Source organism: Gallus gallus, unplaced genomic scaffold (genome assembly GCF_016699485.2).
Source record: "Gallus gallus isolate bGalGal1 unplaced genomic scaffold, bGalGal1.mat.broiler.GRCg7b scaffold_100, whole genome shotgun sequence".
Classification (NCBI taxonomy): domain Eukaryota; kingdom Metazoa; phylum Chordata; class Aves; order Galliformes; family Phasianidae; genus Gallus; species Gallus gallus.
Window position 1 is genome coordinate 12,032 of NW_024096052.1, and position 18,272 is coordinate 30,303.

Here is an 18,272-nt window from a genome sequence, read left to right on the forward strand (position 1 = left end):
TCCTCTGGGGCAGTTCCTATGGGGCAATATCTATTTCTCTGGGGCAGTACCTTTTCCTCTGGGGCAGTACCTGTTCCTCTGGGGCAGTACCTTTTCCTATGGGGCAGTACCCGTTCCTATGGGGCAGTACCTTTTCCTATGGGGCAGTATCTGTTCCTCTGCGGCAGTTCCTATGGGGCAGTACCTTTTCCTATGGGGCAGTACCTGTTCCTATGGGGCAGTACCTTTTCCTATGGGGCAGTATCAGTTCCAATGGGGCAGTATCAGTTCCTATGGGGCCGTACCTGTTCCTATGGGGCTCCGCCCCCCGGCTATGGGTCAGCGCGGCCCCCCAGCGGCGGTGTCCCCCCCCAGAGCACAGTCCACGCGGTCACAGCCACGCAGCGCACCGTGGACGGCCCGTCGGGCAAAGCGTGGCGCGACGGCCGCGGCGCCCACCAAAACCTCATCCCGGCCGCCACCGGAGCCGCCAGGGCCGTGGGGAGGGTCATCCCCGAGCTCAACGGGTCCGTGGGGTGATATGGGGTGATATGGGGTGATATGGGGCCGTTATGGGGTGATATGGGGTGGTTATGGGGTGATATGGGGTGATATGGGGCCGTGGGGAGGGTCATCCCCGAGCTCAACGGGTCTGTGGGGTGATATGGGGTGATATGGGGCCGTGGGGAGGGTCATCCCCGAGCTCAACGGGTCTGTGGGGTGATATGGGGCGGTTATGGGGTGATATGGGGTGGTTATGGGGTGATATGGGGTGATATGGGGCCGTGGGGAGGGTCATCCCCGAGCTCAACGGGTCTGTGGGGTGATATGGGGTGATATGGGGCCGTGGGGAGGGTCATCCCCGAGCTCAACGGGTCTGTGGGGTGCTATGGGGTGATATGGGGCCGTGGGGAGGGTCATCCCCGAGCTCAACGGGTCCGTGGGGTGATATGGGGTGATATGGGGTGATATGGGGCCGTTATGGGGTGATATGGGGTGGTTATGGGGTGATATGGGGTGATATGGGGCCGTGGGGAGGGTCATCCCCGAGCTCAACGGGTCCGTGGGGTGATATGGGGTGATATGGGGTGATATGGGGCCGTTATGGGGTGATATGGGGTGGTTATGGGGTGATATGGGGTGATATGGGGCCGTGGGGAGGGTCATCCCCGAGCTCAACGGGTCTGTGGGGTGATATGGGGTGATATGGGGCCGTGGGGAGGGTCATCCCCGAGCTCAACGGGTCTGTGGGGTGATATGGGGCGGTTATGGGGTGATATGGGGTGGTTATGGGGTGATATGGGGTGATATGGGGCCGTGGGGAGGGTCATCCCCGAGCTCAACGGGTCTGTGGGGTGATATGGGGTGATATGGGGCCGTGGGGAGGGTCATCCCCGAGCTCAACGGGTCTGTGGGGTGCTATGGGGTGATATGGGGCCGTGGGGAGGGTCATCCCCGAGCTCAACGGGTCCGTGGGGTGATATGGGGTGATATGGGGTGATATGGGGCCGTTATGGGGTGATATGGGGTGGTTATGGGGTGATATGGGGTGATATGGGGCCGTGGGGAGGGTCATCCCCGAGCTCAACGGGTCCGTGGGGTGATATGGGGTGATATGGGGTGATATGGGGCCGTTATGGGGTGATATGGGGTGGTTATGGGGTGATATGGGGTGATATGGGGCCGTGGGGAGGGTCATCCCCGAGCTCAATGAGTCTGTGGGGTGATATGGGGTGATATGGGGCCGTGGGGAGGGTCATCCCCGAGCTCAACGGGTCTGTGGGGTGATATGGGGTGATATGGGGTGATATGGGGCCGTGGGGAGGGTCATCCCCGAGCTCAACGGGTCTGTGGGGTGATATGGGGCGGTTATGGGGTGATATGGGGCGGTTATGGGGTGATATGGGGTGATATGGGGCCGTGGGGAGGGTCATCCCCGAGCTCAACGGGTCTGTGGGGTGATATGGGGTGATATGGGGCCGTGAGGAGGGTCATCCCCGAGCTCAACGGGTCTGTGGGGTGATATGGGGTGATATGGGGTGATATGGGGCCGTGAGGAGGGTCATCCCCGAGCTCAACGGGTCTGTGGGGTGATATGGGGCGGTTATGGGGTGATATGGGGTGATATGGGGCCGTGGGGAGGGTCATCCCCGAGCTCAACGGGTCTGTGGGGTGATATGGGGTGATATGGGGCGGTTATGGGGGGATATGGGGTGATATGGGGCCGTTATGGGGTGATATGGGGTGGTTATGGGGTGATATGGGGCCGTGGGGAGGGTCATCCCCGAGCTCAGCGGGTCTGTGGGGCGCTGTGGGGTGATATGGGGCGGTTATGGGGTGATATGGGGTGATATGGGGCGGTTATGGGGTGATATGGGGTGGTTATGGGGTGATGTGGGGTGATATGGGGTGATATGGGGTGGTTATGGGGTGATATGGGGCCGTGGGGAGGGTCATCCCCGAGCTCAACGGGTCTGTGGGGTGATATGGGGCGGTTATGGGGTGATATGGGGTGATATGGGGCAGTTATGGGGTGATATGGGGCCGTGGGGAGGGTCATCCCCGAGCTCAATGGGTCTGTGGGGCGCTATGGGGTGGAAATGGGGCCGTTATTGAGGGGGATACCCCCCATATCCCCCCTATATCCTCTCCATATCCCCCCCATATCCCCCCTTAAGTGACCCCACACCCCACACCCCTTACCTGACCCCATAACCCCACATGTGACCCCATAGCCCCCCATGTGACCCCATAACCCCGCAGGAAGCTGAGCGGGATGGCGTTCCGGGTCCCGGTTCCGGACGTGTCGGTGCTGGACCTGACGTGCCCCATCCCCTATAGGGCTGTCTGACCCCATAGCCCCCCATGTGACCCCATGTGTGACCCCATAACCCCCCATGTGACCCCATATGTGACCCCATAACCCCCCATGTGACCCCATAACCCCCCAGGAAGCTGAGCGGGATGGCGTTCCGGGTCCCGGTTCCGGACGTGTCGGTGCTGGACCTGACGTGCCCCATCCCCTATAGGGCTGTCTGACCCCATAGCCCCCCATGTGACCCCATGTGTGACCCCATAACCCCCCATGTGACCCCATGTGACCCCATAACCCCCCATGTGACCCCATAGGTGACCCCATAACCCCATATGACCCCCAGGAAGCTGAGCGGGATGGCGTTCCGGGTCCCGGTTCCGGACGTGTCGGTGCTGGACCTGACGTGCCCCATCCCCTGTAGGGCTGTCTGACCCCATATCCTCATATGTGACCCCATAGCCCCCCGTGTGACCCCATAACCCCACATGTGACCCCATAGGTGACCCCATAGCCCCCCATGTGACCCCATAACCCCATATGACCCCCAGGAAGCTGAGCGGGATGGCGTTCCGGGTCCCGGTTCCGGACGTGTCGGTGCTGGACCTGACGTGCCCCATCCCCTATAGGGCTGTCTGACCCCATAGCCCCCCATGTGACCCCATAGGTGACCCCATAACCCTATATGTGACCCCATAACCCCACAGGAAGCTGAGCGGGATGGCGTTCCGGGTCCCGGTTCCGGACGTGTCGGTGCTGGACCTGACGTGCCCCATCCCCTATAGGGCTGTCTGACCCCATAGCCCCCCATGTGACCCCATAACCCCCCATGTGACCCCATAACCCCCCATAACCCCATGTGTGACCCCATAACCCCATATGACCCCCAGGAAGCTGAGCGGGATGGCGTTCCGGGTCCCGGTTCCGGACGTGTCGGTGCTGGACCTGACGTGCCCCATCCCCTATAGGGCTGTCTGACCCCATAGCCCCCCATGCGACCCCATAACCCCACATGTGACCCCATTACCCCATATGTGACCCCATAGGTGATCTCATAGCCCTATATGTGACCCCATAACCCCGCAGGAAGCTGAGCGGGATGGCGTTCCGGGTCCCGGTTCCGGACGTGTCGGTGCTGGACCTGACGTGCCCCATCCCCTATAGGGCTGTCTGACCCCATAGCCCCCCATGTGACCCCTTAGGTGACCCCATAACCCTATATGTGACCCCATAACCCCGCAGGAAGCTGAGCGGGATGGCGTTCCGGGTCCCGGTTCCGGACGTGTCGGTGCTGGACCTGACGTGCCCCATCCCCTATAGGGCTGTCTGACCCCATAGCCCCCCATGTGACCCCATAGGTGACCCCATAACCCCATATGACCCCCAGGAAGCTGAGCGGGATGGCGTTCCGGGTCCCGGTTCCGGACGTGTCGGTGCTGGACCTGACGTGCCCCATCCCCTATAGGGCTGTCTGACCCCATAGCCCCCCATGTGACCCCTTAGGTGACCCCATAACCCCATGTGTGACCCCATAACCCCATAACCCCGCAGGAAGCTGAGCGGGATGGCGTTCCGGGTCCCGGTTCCGGACGTGTCGGTGCTGGACCTGACGTGCCCCATCCCCTATAGGGCTGTCTGACCCCATAGCCCCCCATGTGACCCCATAACCCCAGATGTGACCCCATAGCCCCCCATGTGACCCCATAGGTGACCCCATAACCCCACATGTGACCCCATAACCCCATATGACCCCCAGGAAGCTGAGCGGGATGGCGTTCCGGGTCCCGGTTCCGGACGTGTCGGTGCTGGACCTGACGTGCCCCATCCCCTATAGGGCTGTCTGACCCCATAGCCCCCCATGTGACCCCATAACCCCAGATGTGACCCCATAGCCCCCCATGTGACCCCATAGGTGACCCCATAACCCCATGTGTGACCCCATAACCCCATATGACCCCCAGGAAGCTGAGCGGGATGGCGTTCCGGGTCCCGGTTCCGGACGTGTCGGTGCTGGACCTGACGTGCCCCATCCCCTATAGGGCTGTCTGACCCCATAGCCCCCCATGTGACCCCATAGCCCCCCATGTGACCCCATAGGTGACCCCATTACCCCATATGTGACCCCATAACCCCGCAGGAAGCTGAGCGGGATGGCGTTCCGGGTCCCGGTTCCGGACATGTCGGTGCTGGACCTGACGTGCCCCATCCCCTGTAGGGCTGTCTGACCCCATATCCTCATATGTGACCCCATAGCCCCCCGTGTGACCCCATAACCCCACATGTGACCCCATAGGTGACCCCATAGCCCCCCATGTGACCCCATAACCCCGCAGGAAGCTGAGCGGGATGGCGTTCCGGGTCCCGGTTCCGGACATGTCGGTGCTGGACCTGACGTGCCCCATCCCCTGTAGGGCTGTCTGACCCCATATCCTCATATGTGACCCCATAGCCCCCCGTGTGACCCCATAACCCCACATGTGACCCCATAGGTGACCCCATAGCCCCCCATGTGACCCCATAACCCCGCAGGAAGCTGAGCGGGATGGCGTTCCGGGTCCCGGTTCCGGACGTGTCGGTGCTGGACCTGACGTGTCGCCTTTCGACCCCAACCCCATATGAGGCCATTAAGGAGGCGGTGCGCAGTGCGGCTGTGGGGCCCATGAAGGGCATCCTGGGATACTGCGAGGAGCAGGTGGGGGGGGGGGGGCGCTTATGGGGTGGGGGGCACTGCTGTGGGGTGGGGATCGTGGGGGGGGGAATGCCATGGGATGGGGGCTTATGGGGTGGGGGGCACTGCTGTGGGGATGGGGCGTGGGGGGGGGCGCTTATGGGGTGGGGGGCACTGCTGTGGGGGGGGAGGCACTGCTATGGGGTGGGGGGCACTGCTGTGGGGTGGGGGTGGGGGGGGGCGCTTATGGGGTGGGGGGCACTGCTGTGGGGTGGGGGGCACTGCTGTGGGGATGGTGGGGGGGGGCGCTTATGGGGTGGGAGGCACTGCTGTGGGGTGGGGGGGGGCGCTTATGGGGTGGGGGGCACTGCTGTGGGGTGGGGGGGCGCTTATGGGGTGGGGGGCACTGCTGTGGGGTGGGGGGGCGCTTATGGGGTGGGGGGCACTGCTGTGGGGTGGGGGGGAGGCGCTTATGGGGTGGGGGGCACTGCTGTGGGGGGGGGTGGGGGGGGCGTTTATGGGGTGGGAGGCACTGCTGTGGGGATGGTGGGGGTGGGGGGGGTGCTTATGGGGTGGGGGCACTGCTGTGGGGTAGGGGATCCCTTTGGTGTCCATTTGGTGTCCCTTTGGTGTCCCTTTGGTGTCCATTTGGGGTCCCTTTGGGGTCCCTTTGGTGTCCATTTGGGGTCCCTTTGGTGTCCATTTGGGATCCCTTTGGTGTCCCTTTGGTGTCCATTTGGGGTCCCTTTGGGGTCCCTTTGGTGTCCATTTGGGGTCCCTTTGGTGTCCATTTGGGATCCCTTTGGTGTCCCTTTGGTGTCCCTTTGGTGTCCCTTTGGTGTCCCTTTTGTGTCCATTTGGGGTCAATTTAAGGTCTTTTTGGTGTCCCTTTGGGGTCCCTTTGTTGTCCCTTTGGTGTCCCTTTGGGGTCCATTTGGGGTCCATTTGATGTCCCTTTGGTGTCTGTTTGGTGTCCCTTTTGTGTCCCTTTGGTGTCCCTTTGGTGTCCCTTTTGTGTCCCTTTGGGATCCCTTTGGGGTCCCTTTGGGATCCCTTTGGTGTCCCTTTGGTGTCCATTTCAGGTCCCTTTGGTGCCCCTTTAGTGTCCCTTTGGTGTCCCTTTGGTGTCCCTTTGGTGTCCCTTTGGGATCCCTTTGGTGTCCCTTTGGTGTCCATTTGGGGTCCCCTTGGGGTCCATTTGGGGTCCCTTTTGTATCTGTTTGGTGTCCCTTTGGTGCCCCTTTGGGGTCCCTTTGGTGTCCATTTCGGATCCCTTTGGTGTCCCTTTGGGGTCCCTTTGGTGCCCCTTTTGTGTCCATTTGGTGTCCCTTTGGTGCCCCTTTTGTGTCCATTTGGGGTCCATTTAAGGTCTTTTTGGTGTCCCTTTGGTGTCCCTTTGGGGTCCATTTGGGGTCCATTTGATGTCCCTTTGGTGTCTGTTTGGTGTCCCTTTTGTGTCCCTTTGGTGTCCCTTTGGTGTCCCTTTTGTGTCCCTTTGGGATCCCTTTGGGGTCCCTTTGGGATCCCTTTGGTGTCCCTTTGGTGTCCATTTCAGGTCCCTTTGGTGCCCCTTTAGTGTCCCTTTGGTGTCCCTTTGGTGTCCCTTTGGTGTCCCTTTGGGATCCCTTTGGTGTCCCTTTGGTGTCCATTTGGGGTCCCCTTGGGGTCCATTTGGGGTCCCTTTTGTATCTGTTTGGTGTCCCTTTGGTGCCCCTTTGGGGTCCCTTTGGTGTCCATTTCGGATCCCTTTGGTGTCCCTTTGGGGTCCCTTTGGTGCCCCTTTTGTGTCCATTTGGTGTCCCTTTGGTGCCCCTTTTGTGTCCATTTGGGGTCCATTTAAGGTCTTTTTGGTGTCCCTTTGGGGTCCCTTTGGGATCCATTTCAGATCCCTTTGGTGTCCATTTCGGGTCTGTCTGGTGCCACTTTAGTGTCCATTTAGGGTCCCTTTGGTGTTCCTTTGGGGTCCCTTTGGTGTCCCTTTGGTGTCCATTTGGGATCCCTTTGGTGTCCCTTTGGTGTCCATTTGGTGTCCCTTTGGGGTCCCTTTTGTGTCCATTTTGGATCCCTTTGGTGCCCCTTTTGTGTCCCTTTAGTATCCCTTTGGGGTCCCTTTGGTGTCCCCTTGGTGTCCCTATGGGATCCCTTTGGTGTCCCTGTGGTGTCCATTTCAGATCCCTTTGGTGTCCATTTCGGGTCTGTCTGGTGCCACTTTAGTGTCCCTGTGGTGTCCCTTTGGTGTCCCTTTGGGGTCCCTTTGGGGTCCCTTTGGTGTCCATTTGGGGTCCCTTTTGTGTCCATTTTGGATCCCTTTTGTGTCCCTTTGGTGCCCCTTTTGTGTCCATTTGGGGTCCATTTAAGGTCTCTTTGGTGTCCCTTTGGTGTCCCTTTGGTGTCCCTTTGGTGTCTCTTTGGTGTCCCTTTGGTGTCCCTTTAGTGCCCTTTTGGGATCCCTTTGGTGTCTCTTTGGTATCCATTTCTGGTCCCTTTTGGTGCCCTTTTTGTGTCCCTTTTGTGTCCCTTTGGTGTCCCTTTGGTGTCCCTTTGATGTCCATTTGGGGTCTCTTTGGAGTCCCTTTGGTGTCCATTTGGTGCCCCTTTTGTGTCCATTTGGGGTCCCTTTGGTGTCCATTTGGTGTCCCTTTTGTATCTGTTTGGTGTCCCATTGGTGCCCCTTTGGTGTCCCATTGGTGCCCCTGTGGTGTCCCTGTGGTGCCCTGTTGGTGTCCCATTGGTGTGTTTGGGGTTTGGTGCCCCTTTGGTGTCCCTTTGGTGCCCCTTTGGTGCCCCTTTGGTGTCCCTGTGGTGTCCCTGTGGTGCCCCGTTGGTGTCCCATTGGTGTGTTTGGGGTTTGGTGCCCCTTTGGTGTCCCTGTGGTTTCCTGTTGGTGTCCCTTTGGGGTCCCTTTGGGGTCCCTTTGGTGTCCCTTTGGTGCCCCTTTGGTGCCCCTTTGGTGTCCTTTTGGTGTCCCTTTGGGGTCCATTTGGGGTCCCTTTGGTGCCCCTTTTGTGTCCCTTTGGTGTCCCTTTGGGGTCCATTTGGGATCCCTTTGGTGCCCCTTTTGTGTCCCTTTGGTGTCCCTTTGGGGTCCCTTTTGTGTCCCTTTGGTGTCCTTTTGGTGTCCCTTTGGTGTCCCTTTGGTGCCCCTTTAGTGTCCATTTGAGGTCCCTTTGATGTCCCCTTGGTGCCCCTTTGGTGTCTCTTTGGTGTCTCTTTGGTGTCCCTTTGGTGTCCCTTTGGTGTCTCTGTGGTGTCCCTGTGGTGCCCGGTTGGTGTCCCTTTGGTGCCCCTTTGGTATCCATTTGGTGTCCCTTTGGTGCCCTTTTTGTGTCCCTTTTGTGTCCCTTTGGGGTCCCTTTGGTGTCCCTTTGATGTCCATTTGGGGTCTCTTTGGAGTCCCTTTGGTGTCCATTTGGTGCCCCTTTTGTGTCCATTTGGGGTCCCTTTGGTGTCCCTTTAGTGTCCATTTGGGGTCCATTTAAGGTCTTTTTGGTGTCCCTTTGGTGTCCCTTTGGTGTCCGTTTGGGATCCCTTTGGGGTCCCTTTGGTGTCCCTTTTGTGTCCCTTTGGTGTCCCTTTGGTCTCCATTTCAGGTCCCTTTGGTGTCTTTTTGGTGTCCCTTTGAGATCCCTTTGGTGTCCCTTTGGTGTCCATTTCGGGTCTGTCTGGTGTCCCTTTGGTGCTCCTTTGGGGTCCCTGTGGTGTCCTTTTGGTGTCCCTTTGGGGTCCATTTGGGGTCCCTTTTGTGTCCCTTTGGTGTCCCTTTGGTGCTCCTTTGTGATCCCTTTGGGGTCCCTTTGGTGTCCCTTTGGGGTCCCTTTTGTATCTGTTTGGTGTCCTTTTGGTGTCCCTTTGGTGTCCCTTTGGTGCCCCTTTAGTGTCCATTTGAGGTCCCTTTGGTGTCCCCTTGGTGCCCCTTTGGTGTCTCTTTGGTGTCCCCTTGGTGCCCCTTTGGTGCCCCTTTGGTGCCCCTTTGGTATCCATTTGGTGTCCCTTTGGTGTCCCTTTGGTGTCCTTTTGGGGTCCCTTTGGTGCCCCTTTTGTGTCCCTTTGGTGTCCTTTTGGTGTCCCTTTTGTGTCCCTTTGGTGTCCCTTTGGTGTCCCTTTTGTATCTGTTTGGTGTCCCTTTGGGGTCCCTTTGGTGCCCCTTTGGTGCCCCGTTGGTGTCCCATTGGTGCCCCTGTGGTGTCCCTGTGGTGCCCCGTTGGTGTCCCATTGGTGTGTTTGGGGTTTGGTGCCCCTTTGGTGTCCCTTTGGTGCCCCTTTGGTGTCCCATTGGTGCCCCTGTGGTGTCCCTGTGGTGCCCCGTTGGTGTCCCATTGGTGTGTTTGGGGTTTGGTGCCCCTTTGGTGTCCCTTTGGTGCCCCTTTGGTGTCCCATTTGTGCCCCTGTGGTGTCCCTGTGGTGCCCCGTTGGTGTCCCATTGGTGTGTTTGGGGTTTGGTGCCCCTTTGGTGTCCCTTTGGTGCCCCTTTGGTGTCCCATTGGTGCCCCTGTGGTGTCCCTGTGGTGCCCCGTTGGTGTCCCATTGGTGTGTTTGGGGTTTGGTGCCCCTTTGGTGTCCCTTTGGTGCCCCGTTGGTGCCCCTGTGGTGTCCCTGTGGTGTCCCTGTGGTGCCCCGTTGGTGCCCCTTTGGTGCCCCGTTGGTGCCCCGTTGGTGCCCCTGTGGTGTCCCTGTGGTGCCCCGTTGGTGTCCCATTGGTGTGTTTGGGGTTTGGTGCCCCTGTGGTGCCCCGTTGGTGCCCCTTTAGTGTCCCTGTGGTGCCCCGTTGGTGTCCCATTGGTGTGTTTGGGGTTTGGTGCCCCTTTGGTGTCCCTTTGGTGCCCCTTTGGTGTCCCATTGGTGTCCCTGTGGTGTCCCTGTGGTGCCCCGTTGGTGTCCCATTGGTGTGTTTGGGGTTTGGTGCCCCTTTGTTGTCCCTTTGGTGCCCCTTTGGTGCCCCGTTGGTGTCCCTGTGGTGTCCCTGTGGTGCCCCGTTGGTGTCCCATTGGTGTGTTTGGGGTTTGGTGCCCCTTTGGTGTCCCTGTGGTTTCCTGTTGGTGTCCCTTTGGGGTCCCTTTGGGGTCCCTTTGGGGTCCCTTTGGTGTCCCTTTGGTGCCCCTTTGGTGCCCCTTTGGTGTCCTTTTGGTGTCCCTTTGGGGTCCATTTGGGGTCCCTTTGGTGCCCCTTTTGTGTCCCTTTGGTGTCCCTTTGGGGTCCATTTGGGATCCCTTTGGTGCCCCTTTTGTGTCCCTTTGGTGTCCCTTTGGGGTCCCTTTTGTGTCCCTTTGGTGTCCATTTGAGGTCCCTTTGGTGTCCCCTTGGTGCCCCTTTGGTGTCCTTTTGGTGTCCTTTTGGTGTCCCTTTGGTGTCCCTTTGGTGTCTCTGTGGTGTCCCTGTGGTGCCCGGTTGGTGTCCCTTTGGTGCCCCTTTGGTATCCATTTGGTGTCCCTTTGGTGCCCTTTTTGTGTCCCTTTTGTGTCCCTTTGGGGTCCCTTTGGTGTCCCTTTGATGTCCATTTGGGGTCTCTTTGGAGTCCCTTTGGTGTCCATTTGGTGCCCCTTTTGTGTCCATTTGGGGTCCCTTTGGTGTCCCTTTAGTGTCCATTTGGGGTCCATTTAAGGTCTTTTTGGTGTCCCTTTGGTGTCCCTTTGGTGTCCCTTTGGTGTCCGTTTGGGATCCCTTTGGGGTCCCTTTGGTGTCCCTTTTGTGTCCCTTTGGTCTCCATTTCAGGTCCCTTTGGTGTCTTTTTGGTGTCCCTTTGGGATCCCTTTGGTGTCCCTTTGGTGTCCCTTTGGTGTCCATTTCGGGTCTGTCTGGTGTCCCTTTGGTGCTCCTTTGGGGTCCCTGTGGTGTCCTTTTGGTGTCCCTTTGGTGTCCCTTTGGGGTCCATTTGGGGTCCCTTTGGTGCCCCTTTTGTGTCCCTTTTGTGTCCCTTTGGTGTCCCTTTGGTGTCCCTTTGGTGTCCTTTTGGTGTCCCTTTTGTGTCCCTTTGGTGCCCCTTTGGTGTCCCTTTGGTGTCCCTTTGGGGTCCCTTTGGGGTCCATTTAAGGTCTTTTTGGTGTCCATTTGGTGTCCTTTTGGTGTCCCTTTAGTGTCCCTTTGGTGTCCCTTTGGTCTCCATTTCAGGTCCCTTTGGTGTCTTTTTGGTGTCCCTTTGGGATCCCTTTGGTGCCCCTTGGTGCCCCTTTGGTGTCCCATTGGTGCCCCTGTGGTGTCCCTGTGGTGTCCCTTTTGGTGCCCCTTTAGTGTCCCTTTGGTGTCCTTTTGGTGTCCCTTTGGTGCTCCTTTGGGATCCCTTTGGTGTCCCTTTGGTGTCCCTTTTGTATCTGTTTGGTGTCCCTTTGGGGTCCCTTTTGTGTCCCCTTGGTGTCCCTATGGGATCCCTTTGGTGTCCCATGGGTGCCCCTGTGGTGTCCCTGTGGTGTCCCTTTGGTGTCCTTTTGGTGTCCCTTTGGTGTCCCTTTGGTGTCCCTTTTGTGCCCCTTTAGTGTTCCTTTGGTGTCCCTTTGATGTCCCTTTGGTGTCCCTTTGGTGCCCCTTTAGTGTCCCTTTGGTGTCCCTTTGGTGCCCCTTTGGTGCCCCTTTGGTGTCCAATTGGGGTCCCTTTGGTGTCCATTTGGGGTCCCTTTTGTATCTGTTTGGTGTCCCTTTGGTGTCCCTTTTGGTGCCCTTTTTGTGTCCATTTGGTGTTCATTTGGTGCCCCTTTGGTGTCCCTTTGGGATCCCTTTGGTGTCCCTTTGGGGTCCCTTTGGTGTCCACTTGGGGTCCCTTTGGTGTCTGTTTGGTGTCCCTTTGGGGTCCCTTTGGTGTCCCTTTGGTGTCCATTTCAGGTCCATTTAGTGCCCCTTTGGTGTCCCTTTGGTGTCCCTTTGGGGTCCCTTTGGTGTCCCTTTGGTGCCCCTTTGGTGCCCCTTTTGTGTCCCTTTGGTGTCCCTTTGGTGTCCTTTTGGTGTCCCTTTTGTGTCCCTTTAGTGTCCCTTTTGTGTCCCTTTGGTGTCCCTTTTGTGTCCCTTTAGTGTCCCTTTGGGATCCCTTTTGTGTCCCTTAGGTGTTCCTTTGGTGTCTGTTTGGTGTCCCTTCGGTGTCCATTTGGGGTCCCTTTTGTGTCCATTTTGGATCCCTTTTGTGTCCCTTTGGTGTCCCTTTTGTGTCCATTTGGGGTCCCTTTGGTGTCCCTTTGGTGTCTCTTTGGTATCCATTTCTGGTCCCTTTTGGTGCCCTTTTTGTGTCCCTTTTGTGCCCCTTTGGGGTCCCTTTGGTGTCCCTTTGATGTCCATTTGGGGTCTCTTTGGAGTCCCTTTGGTGTCCATTTGGTGCCCCTTTTGTGTCCATTTGGGGTCTCTTTGGTGTCCCTTTGGTGTCCATTTGGTGTCCCTTTTGTATCTGTTTGGTGTCCCATTGGTGCCCCTTTGGTGTCCCATTGGTGCCCCTGTGGTGTCCCTGTGGTGCCCCGTTGGTGTCCCATTGGTGTGTTTGGGGTTTGGTGCCCCTTTGGTGTCCCTTTGGTGCCCCTTTGGTGTCCCATTGGTGCCCCTGTGGTGTCCCTTTGGTGCCCCTTTGGTGCCCCGTTGGTGTCCCTGTGGTGTCCCTGTGGTGCCCCGTTGGTGTCCCATTGGTGTGTTTGGGGTTTGGTGCCCCTTTGGTGCCCCTTTGGTGTCCCTGTGGTTTCCTGTTGGGGTCCCTTTGGGGTCCCTTTGGGGTCCCTTTGGTGTCCCTTTGGTGCCCCTTTGGTGCCCCTTTGGTGTCCTTTTGGTGTCCCTTTGGGGTCCATTTGGGGTCCCTTTGGTGTCCCTTTGGTGTCCCTTTGGTGCTCCTTTGTGATCCCTTTGGGGTCCCTTTGGTGTCCCTTTGGTGTCCCTTTTGTATCTGTTTGGTGTCCCTTTGGGGTCCCTTTTGTGTCCCTTTGGCGTCCTTTTGGTGTCCCTTTGGTGTCCCTTTGGTGTCCCTTTGGTGCCCCTTTGGTGCCCCTTTGGTATCCATTTGGTGTCCCTTTGGTGTCCCTTTAGTGTCCATTTGGGGTCCCTTTGGTGTCCCATGGGTGCCCCTGTGGTGTCCCTGTGGTGTCCCTTTGGTGTCCTTTTGGTGTCCCTTTGGTGTCCCTTTGGTGTCCCTTTGGGGTCCCTTTGGGGTCCATTTAAGGTCTTTTTGGTGTCCATTTGGTGCCCCTGTGGTGCCCCTGTGGTGCCCCTTTGGGATCCCTTTGGTGTCCCTTTGGTGTCCCTTTTGTATCTGTTTGGTGTCCCTTTGGGGTCCCTTTTGTGTCCCTTTGGCGTCCTTTTGGTGTCCCTTTGGTGTCCCTTTGGTGCCCCTTTAGTGTCCATTTGAGGTCCCTTTGGTGTCCCTTTGGTGCCCCTTTGGTGTCCCATTGGTGCCCCTTTGGTGCCCCTGTGGTGTCCCTGTGGTGCCCCATTGGTGTGTGTGGGGTTTGGGGTCTGTGGGGTGCGCGCTGTGTGCAGTGTGGCCGTGTCCCCGCAGGTGGTGTCGTCGGACTTTGTTGGTGACCGCCGTTCGTGTGTGTTCGACGCGGCCGCCGGCATCGCCCTCAGCGACTGCTTCGTCAAACTGGTGGCATGGTCAGCGGGCTCCGGAGGGGTCACGGGGTCACGGGGTCACCGGCGGGGTCATGGGGTCAGCTGTGGGGTCATGGGGTCACCGGCGGGGTCATGGGGTCATGGGGTCACCTGCGGGGTCATGGGGTCAGCTGCAGGGTCATGAGGTCAGCTGTGGGGTCATGGGGTCACCGGCAGGGTCACGGGGTCAGCTGTGGGGTCACGGGGTCATCTGCGGGGTCATGGGATCACCGGCGGGGTCATGGGGTCAGCTGCGGGGTCACGGGGTCACCGGCGGGGTCATGGGGTCAGCTGTGGGGTCACGGGGTCACCGGCGGGGTCATGGGGTCATCTGCAGGGTCATGGGGTCAGCTGTGGGGTCATGGGGTCAGCTGCGGGGTCATGGGGTCATGGGGTCACCGGCGGGGTCATGGGGTCAGCTGTGGGGTCATGGGGTCAGCTGTGGGGTCACCTGCGGGGTCATGGGGTCACCGGCGGGGTCAGCTGTGGGGTCACGGGGTCATCTGCGGGGTCATGGGGTCAGCTGTGGGGTCATGGGGTCCCTTCGGGGTCATGGGGTCAGCTGTGGGGTCATGGGGTCACCGGCAGGGTCACCTGCGGGATCATGGGGTCAGCTGCGGGGTCATGGGGTCAGCTGCGGGGTCATGGGGTCATCTGCGGGGTCATGGGGTCAGCTGTGGGGTCACAGGGTCATCTGCAGGGTCATGGGGTCAGCTGTGGGGTCACGGGGTCATCTGCGGGGTCACCTATGGGGTCACCGGCGGGGTCATGGGGTCAGCTGTGGGGTCACGGGGTCATGCGCGGGGTCATGGGGTCACGGGGTCATCTGCGGGGTCATGGGGTCAGCTGTGGGGTCATGGGGTCAGCTGTGGGGTCATGGGGTCACCGGCGGGGTCATGAGGTCACCGGCGGGGTCATGGGGTCAGCTGTGGGGTCATGGGGTCAGCTGCAGGGTTGTGGGGCCACCTATAGGGTGACAGGGTCAGCTGCGGGGTCATGGGGTCAGCTGCGGGGTCATGGGGTCAGCTGCAGGGTCGTGGGGTCACCTATAGGGTGACAGGGTCAGCTGTGGGGTCATGGGGTCACCGGCGGGGTCATGGGGTCAGCTGCGGGGTCACCTGTGGGGTCATGGGGTCAGCTGCGGGGTCACCGGCGGGGTCATGGGGTCAGCTGCGGGGTCATGGGGTCACCTGCGGGGTCACAAGGGCTCCTATGGGGTCACAGGGTCACCATTGGGTCACTTGCGGGGCCATGGGGTCAGCTGTGGGGTCACGGGGTCATCTGTGGGGTCATGGGGTCAGCTGTGGGGTCATGGGGTCACCGGCGGGGTCATTGGGTCAGCTGTGGGGTCACGGGGTCATCTGCGGGGTCATGGGGTCACTGGCGGGGTCATGGGGTCAGCTGTGGGGTCATGGGGTCACCTGTGGCGTCACAAGGGGTCCTATGGGGTCACAGGGTCATCTGTGGGGTCATGGGGTCACCTGTGGGGTCATGGGGTCACCGGCAGGGTTATGGGGTCACCTGTGGGGTCACAAGGGCTCCTATGGGATCATAGGGTCACCTGTGGGGTCATAGGGTCCCCTGTGGGGTCACCTGTGGGGTCACAAGGGCTCCTATGGGGTCACAGTATCACCTGTGGGGTCATCTGTGGGGTCCTGGTGTCCCCTGGGGGTCCCAGTGTCACCCTATGGGGGTCCTGGTGGTATCAACCCATGGTGTCACTCTATGGGGGTCCTGATGTCCCATGGGGGTCCCAATGTCACCCTGTGGGGCCCCAATGTCACCTATGGGGCTCCCAGTGTCACCTATGGGGGTCCTGATGTCCCCTGGGGGTCCCAGTGGTGTCACCCTATGGGGGTCCTGGTGTCCCTTGGGGGTCCCAGTGTCACCTATGGGGCTCCCAGTGTCACCCTATGGTGGTCCTGGTGTCCCCTGGGGGTCCCAGTGTCACCCTATGGGGGTCCCAGTGGTGTCACCTATGGGGTCCCAGTGGTGTCACCCTATGGGGGTCCCAGTGGTGTCACCCGATGGTGTCACCCTATGGGGGTCCCAGTGGTGTCACTTATGGGGTCCCAGTGGTGTCACCCTATGGGGGTCCTGATGTCCCCTGGGGGTCCCAGTGTCACCTATGGGGGTCCTGGTGTCCCCTGGAGGTCCCAGCGTCACCTATGGGGGTCCTGGTGTCACCCTGGGGGTCCCAGTGTCACCTATGGGGCTCCCAGTGTCACCTATGGGGGTCCTGGTGTCCCCTGGGGGTCCCAGTGTCACCCTATGGGGGTCCTGTTGTCCCCTGGGGGTCCCAGTGTCACCTATGGGGCTCCCAGTGTCACCTATGGGGGTCCTGATGTCCCCTGGGGCTCCCAGTGTCACATATGGGGGTCCTGATGTCCCTTGGAGGTCCCAGTGTCACCCTACGGGGGTCCCAGTGGTGTCACCCCATGGTGTCACCTATGGGGTCCCAGTGGTGTCACCCTATGGGGGTCCTGATGTCCCCTGGAGGTCCCAGCGTCACCTATGGGGGTCCTGATGTCCCCTGGGGGTCCCAGTGTCACCCTATGGGGGTCCCAGTGGTGTCACCCCATGGTGTCACCCTATGGGGGTCCCAGTGGTGTCACTTATGGGGTCCCAGTGGTGTCACCCTATGGGGGTCCCAGTGGTGTCACCCCATGGTGTCACCCTATGGGGGTCCCAGTGGTGTCACTTATGGGGTCCCAGTGGTGCCACCCTATGGGGGTCCTGATGTCCCCTGGGGGTCCCAGTGTCACATATGGGGGTCCTGATGTTCCCTGGGGGTCCCAGTGTCACCTATGGGGCTCCCAGTGTCACCTATGGGGGTCCTGGTGTCCCCTGGGGGTCCCAGTGTCACATATGGGGGTCCTGATGTCCCTTGGGGGTCCCAGTGTCACCCTATGGGGGTCCTGGTGGTGTCACCCTATGGTGTTACCCTATGGGGGGTCCCAGTGGTGTCACCTATGGGGGTCCTGATGTCTCCTGGGGGTCCCAATGTCACCCTATGGGGGTCCTGGTGGTGTCACCCCATGGTGTCACCCTATGGGGGTCCTGATGTCCCCTGGAGGTCCCAGTGTCACCCTATGGGGGTCCTGGTGGTGTCACCCTATGGTGTTACCCTATGGGGGTCCCAATGGTGTCACTTATGGGGTCCCAGTGGTGTCACCCTATGGGGGTCCCAGTGGTGTCACCCCATGGTGTCACCCTATGGGGGTCCCAGTGGTGTCACTTATGGGGTCCCAGTGGTGTCACCCTATGGGGGTCCTGATGTCCCTTGGGGGTCCCAGTGTCACCTATGGGGCTCCCAGTGTTACCTGTGGGGGTCCTGATGTCCCCTGGAGGTCCCAGTGTCACATATGGGGGTCCTGATGTCCCCTGGAGGTCCCAGCGTCACCTATGGGGGTCCTGGTGTCACCCTGAGGGTCCCAGTGTCACCTATGGGGCTCCCAGTGTCACCTATGGGGGTCCTGATGTCCCCTGGGGATCCCAGTGTCACCCTATGGGGGTCCCAGTGGTGTCACCCCATGGTGTCACCCTATGGGGGTCCCAGTGGTGTCACTTATGGGGTCCCAGTGGTGCCACCCTATGGGGGTCCTGATGTCCCCTGGGGGTCCCAGTGTCACCTATGGGGCTCCCAGTGTTACCTGTGGGGGTCCTGATGTCCCCTGGGGGTCCCAGTGTCACATATGGGGGTCCTGGTAGTGTCACCCCATGGTGTCACCTATGGGGTCCCAGTGGTGTCACCCTATGGGGGTCCTGATGTCCCCTGGAGGTCCCAGCGTCACCTATGGGGGTCCTGGTGTCCCCTGGGGGTCCCAGTGTCACCCTATGGGGGTCCCAGTGGTGTCACCCCATGGTGTCACCCTATGGGGGTCCTGATGTCCCCTGGGGGTCCCAGTGTCACCCTATGGGGGTCCTGGTGGTGTCACCCCATGATGTGTCACCTATGGGGTCCCAGTGGTGTCACCCTATGGGGGTCCTGATGTCCCTTGGGGGTCCCAGTGTCACCTGTGGGGGTCCTGATGTCCCCTGGAGGTCCCAGCGTCACCTATGGGGCTCCCAGTGTCACCTATGGGGGTCCTGGTGTCACTTATGGGGCTCCCAGTGTCACCTGTGGGGATCCTGATGTCCCCTGGGGGTCCCAGTGGTGTCACCCTATGGGGGTCCCAGTGGTGTCACTTACGGGGTCCCAGTGGTGTCACCCTATGGGGGTCCTGATGTCCCTTGGGGGTCCCAGTGTCACCTGTGGGGATC

The 18,272-nt window shown here is 59.8% G+C and overlaps 1 protein-coding gene across 6 annotated transcripts in view; it reads left to right on the forward strand.

Moving 5' to 3' along the window:
- Positions 1–18,272, forward strand: part of LOC107051217 (glyceraldehyde-3-phosphate dehydrogenase-like) — a 33,215-nt gene that overhangs the window by 11,810 nt on the left and 3,133 nt on the right. For 4 of the 6 annotated variants that reach the window (XM_040657295.2, XM_040657299.2, XM_040657296.2 and 1 more), the window contains 3 exons: positions 355–506; positions 5,321–5,483; positions 13,915–14,012. In XM_040657295.2, the coding sequence (XP_040513229.1) occupies positions 355–506; positions 5,321–5,483; positions 13,915–14,012 (413 nt within the window). Of the gene's footprint in view, positions 1–354; positions 507–2,742; positions 3,044–3,293; positions 4,283–4,498; positions 4,970–5,320; positions 5,484–13,914; positions 14,013–18,272 lie in introns of those variants that run through there. The other 2 variants (XR_005843589.2, XM_040657300.2) reach the window with 2 other exon arrangements.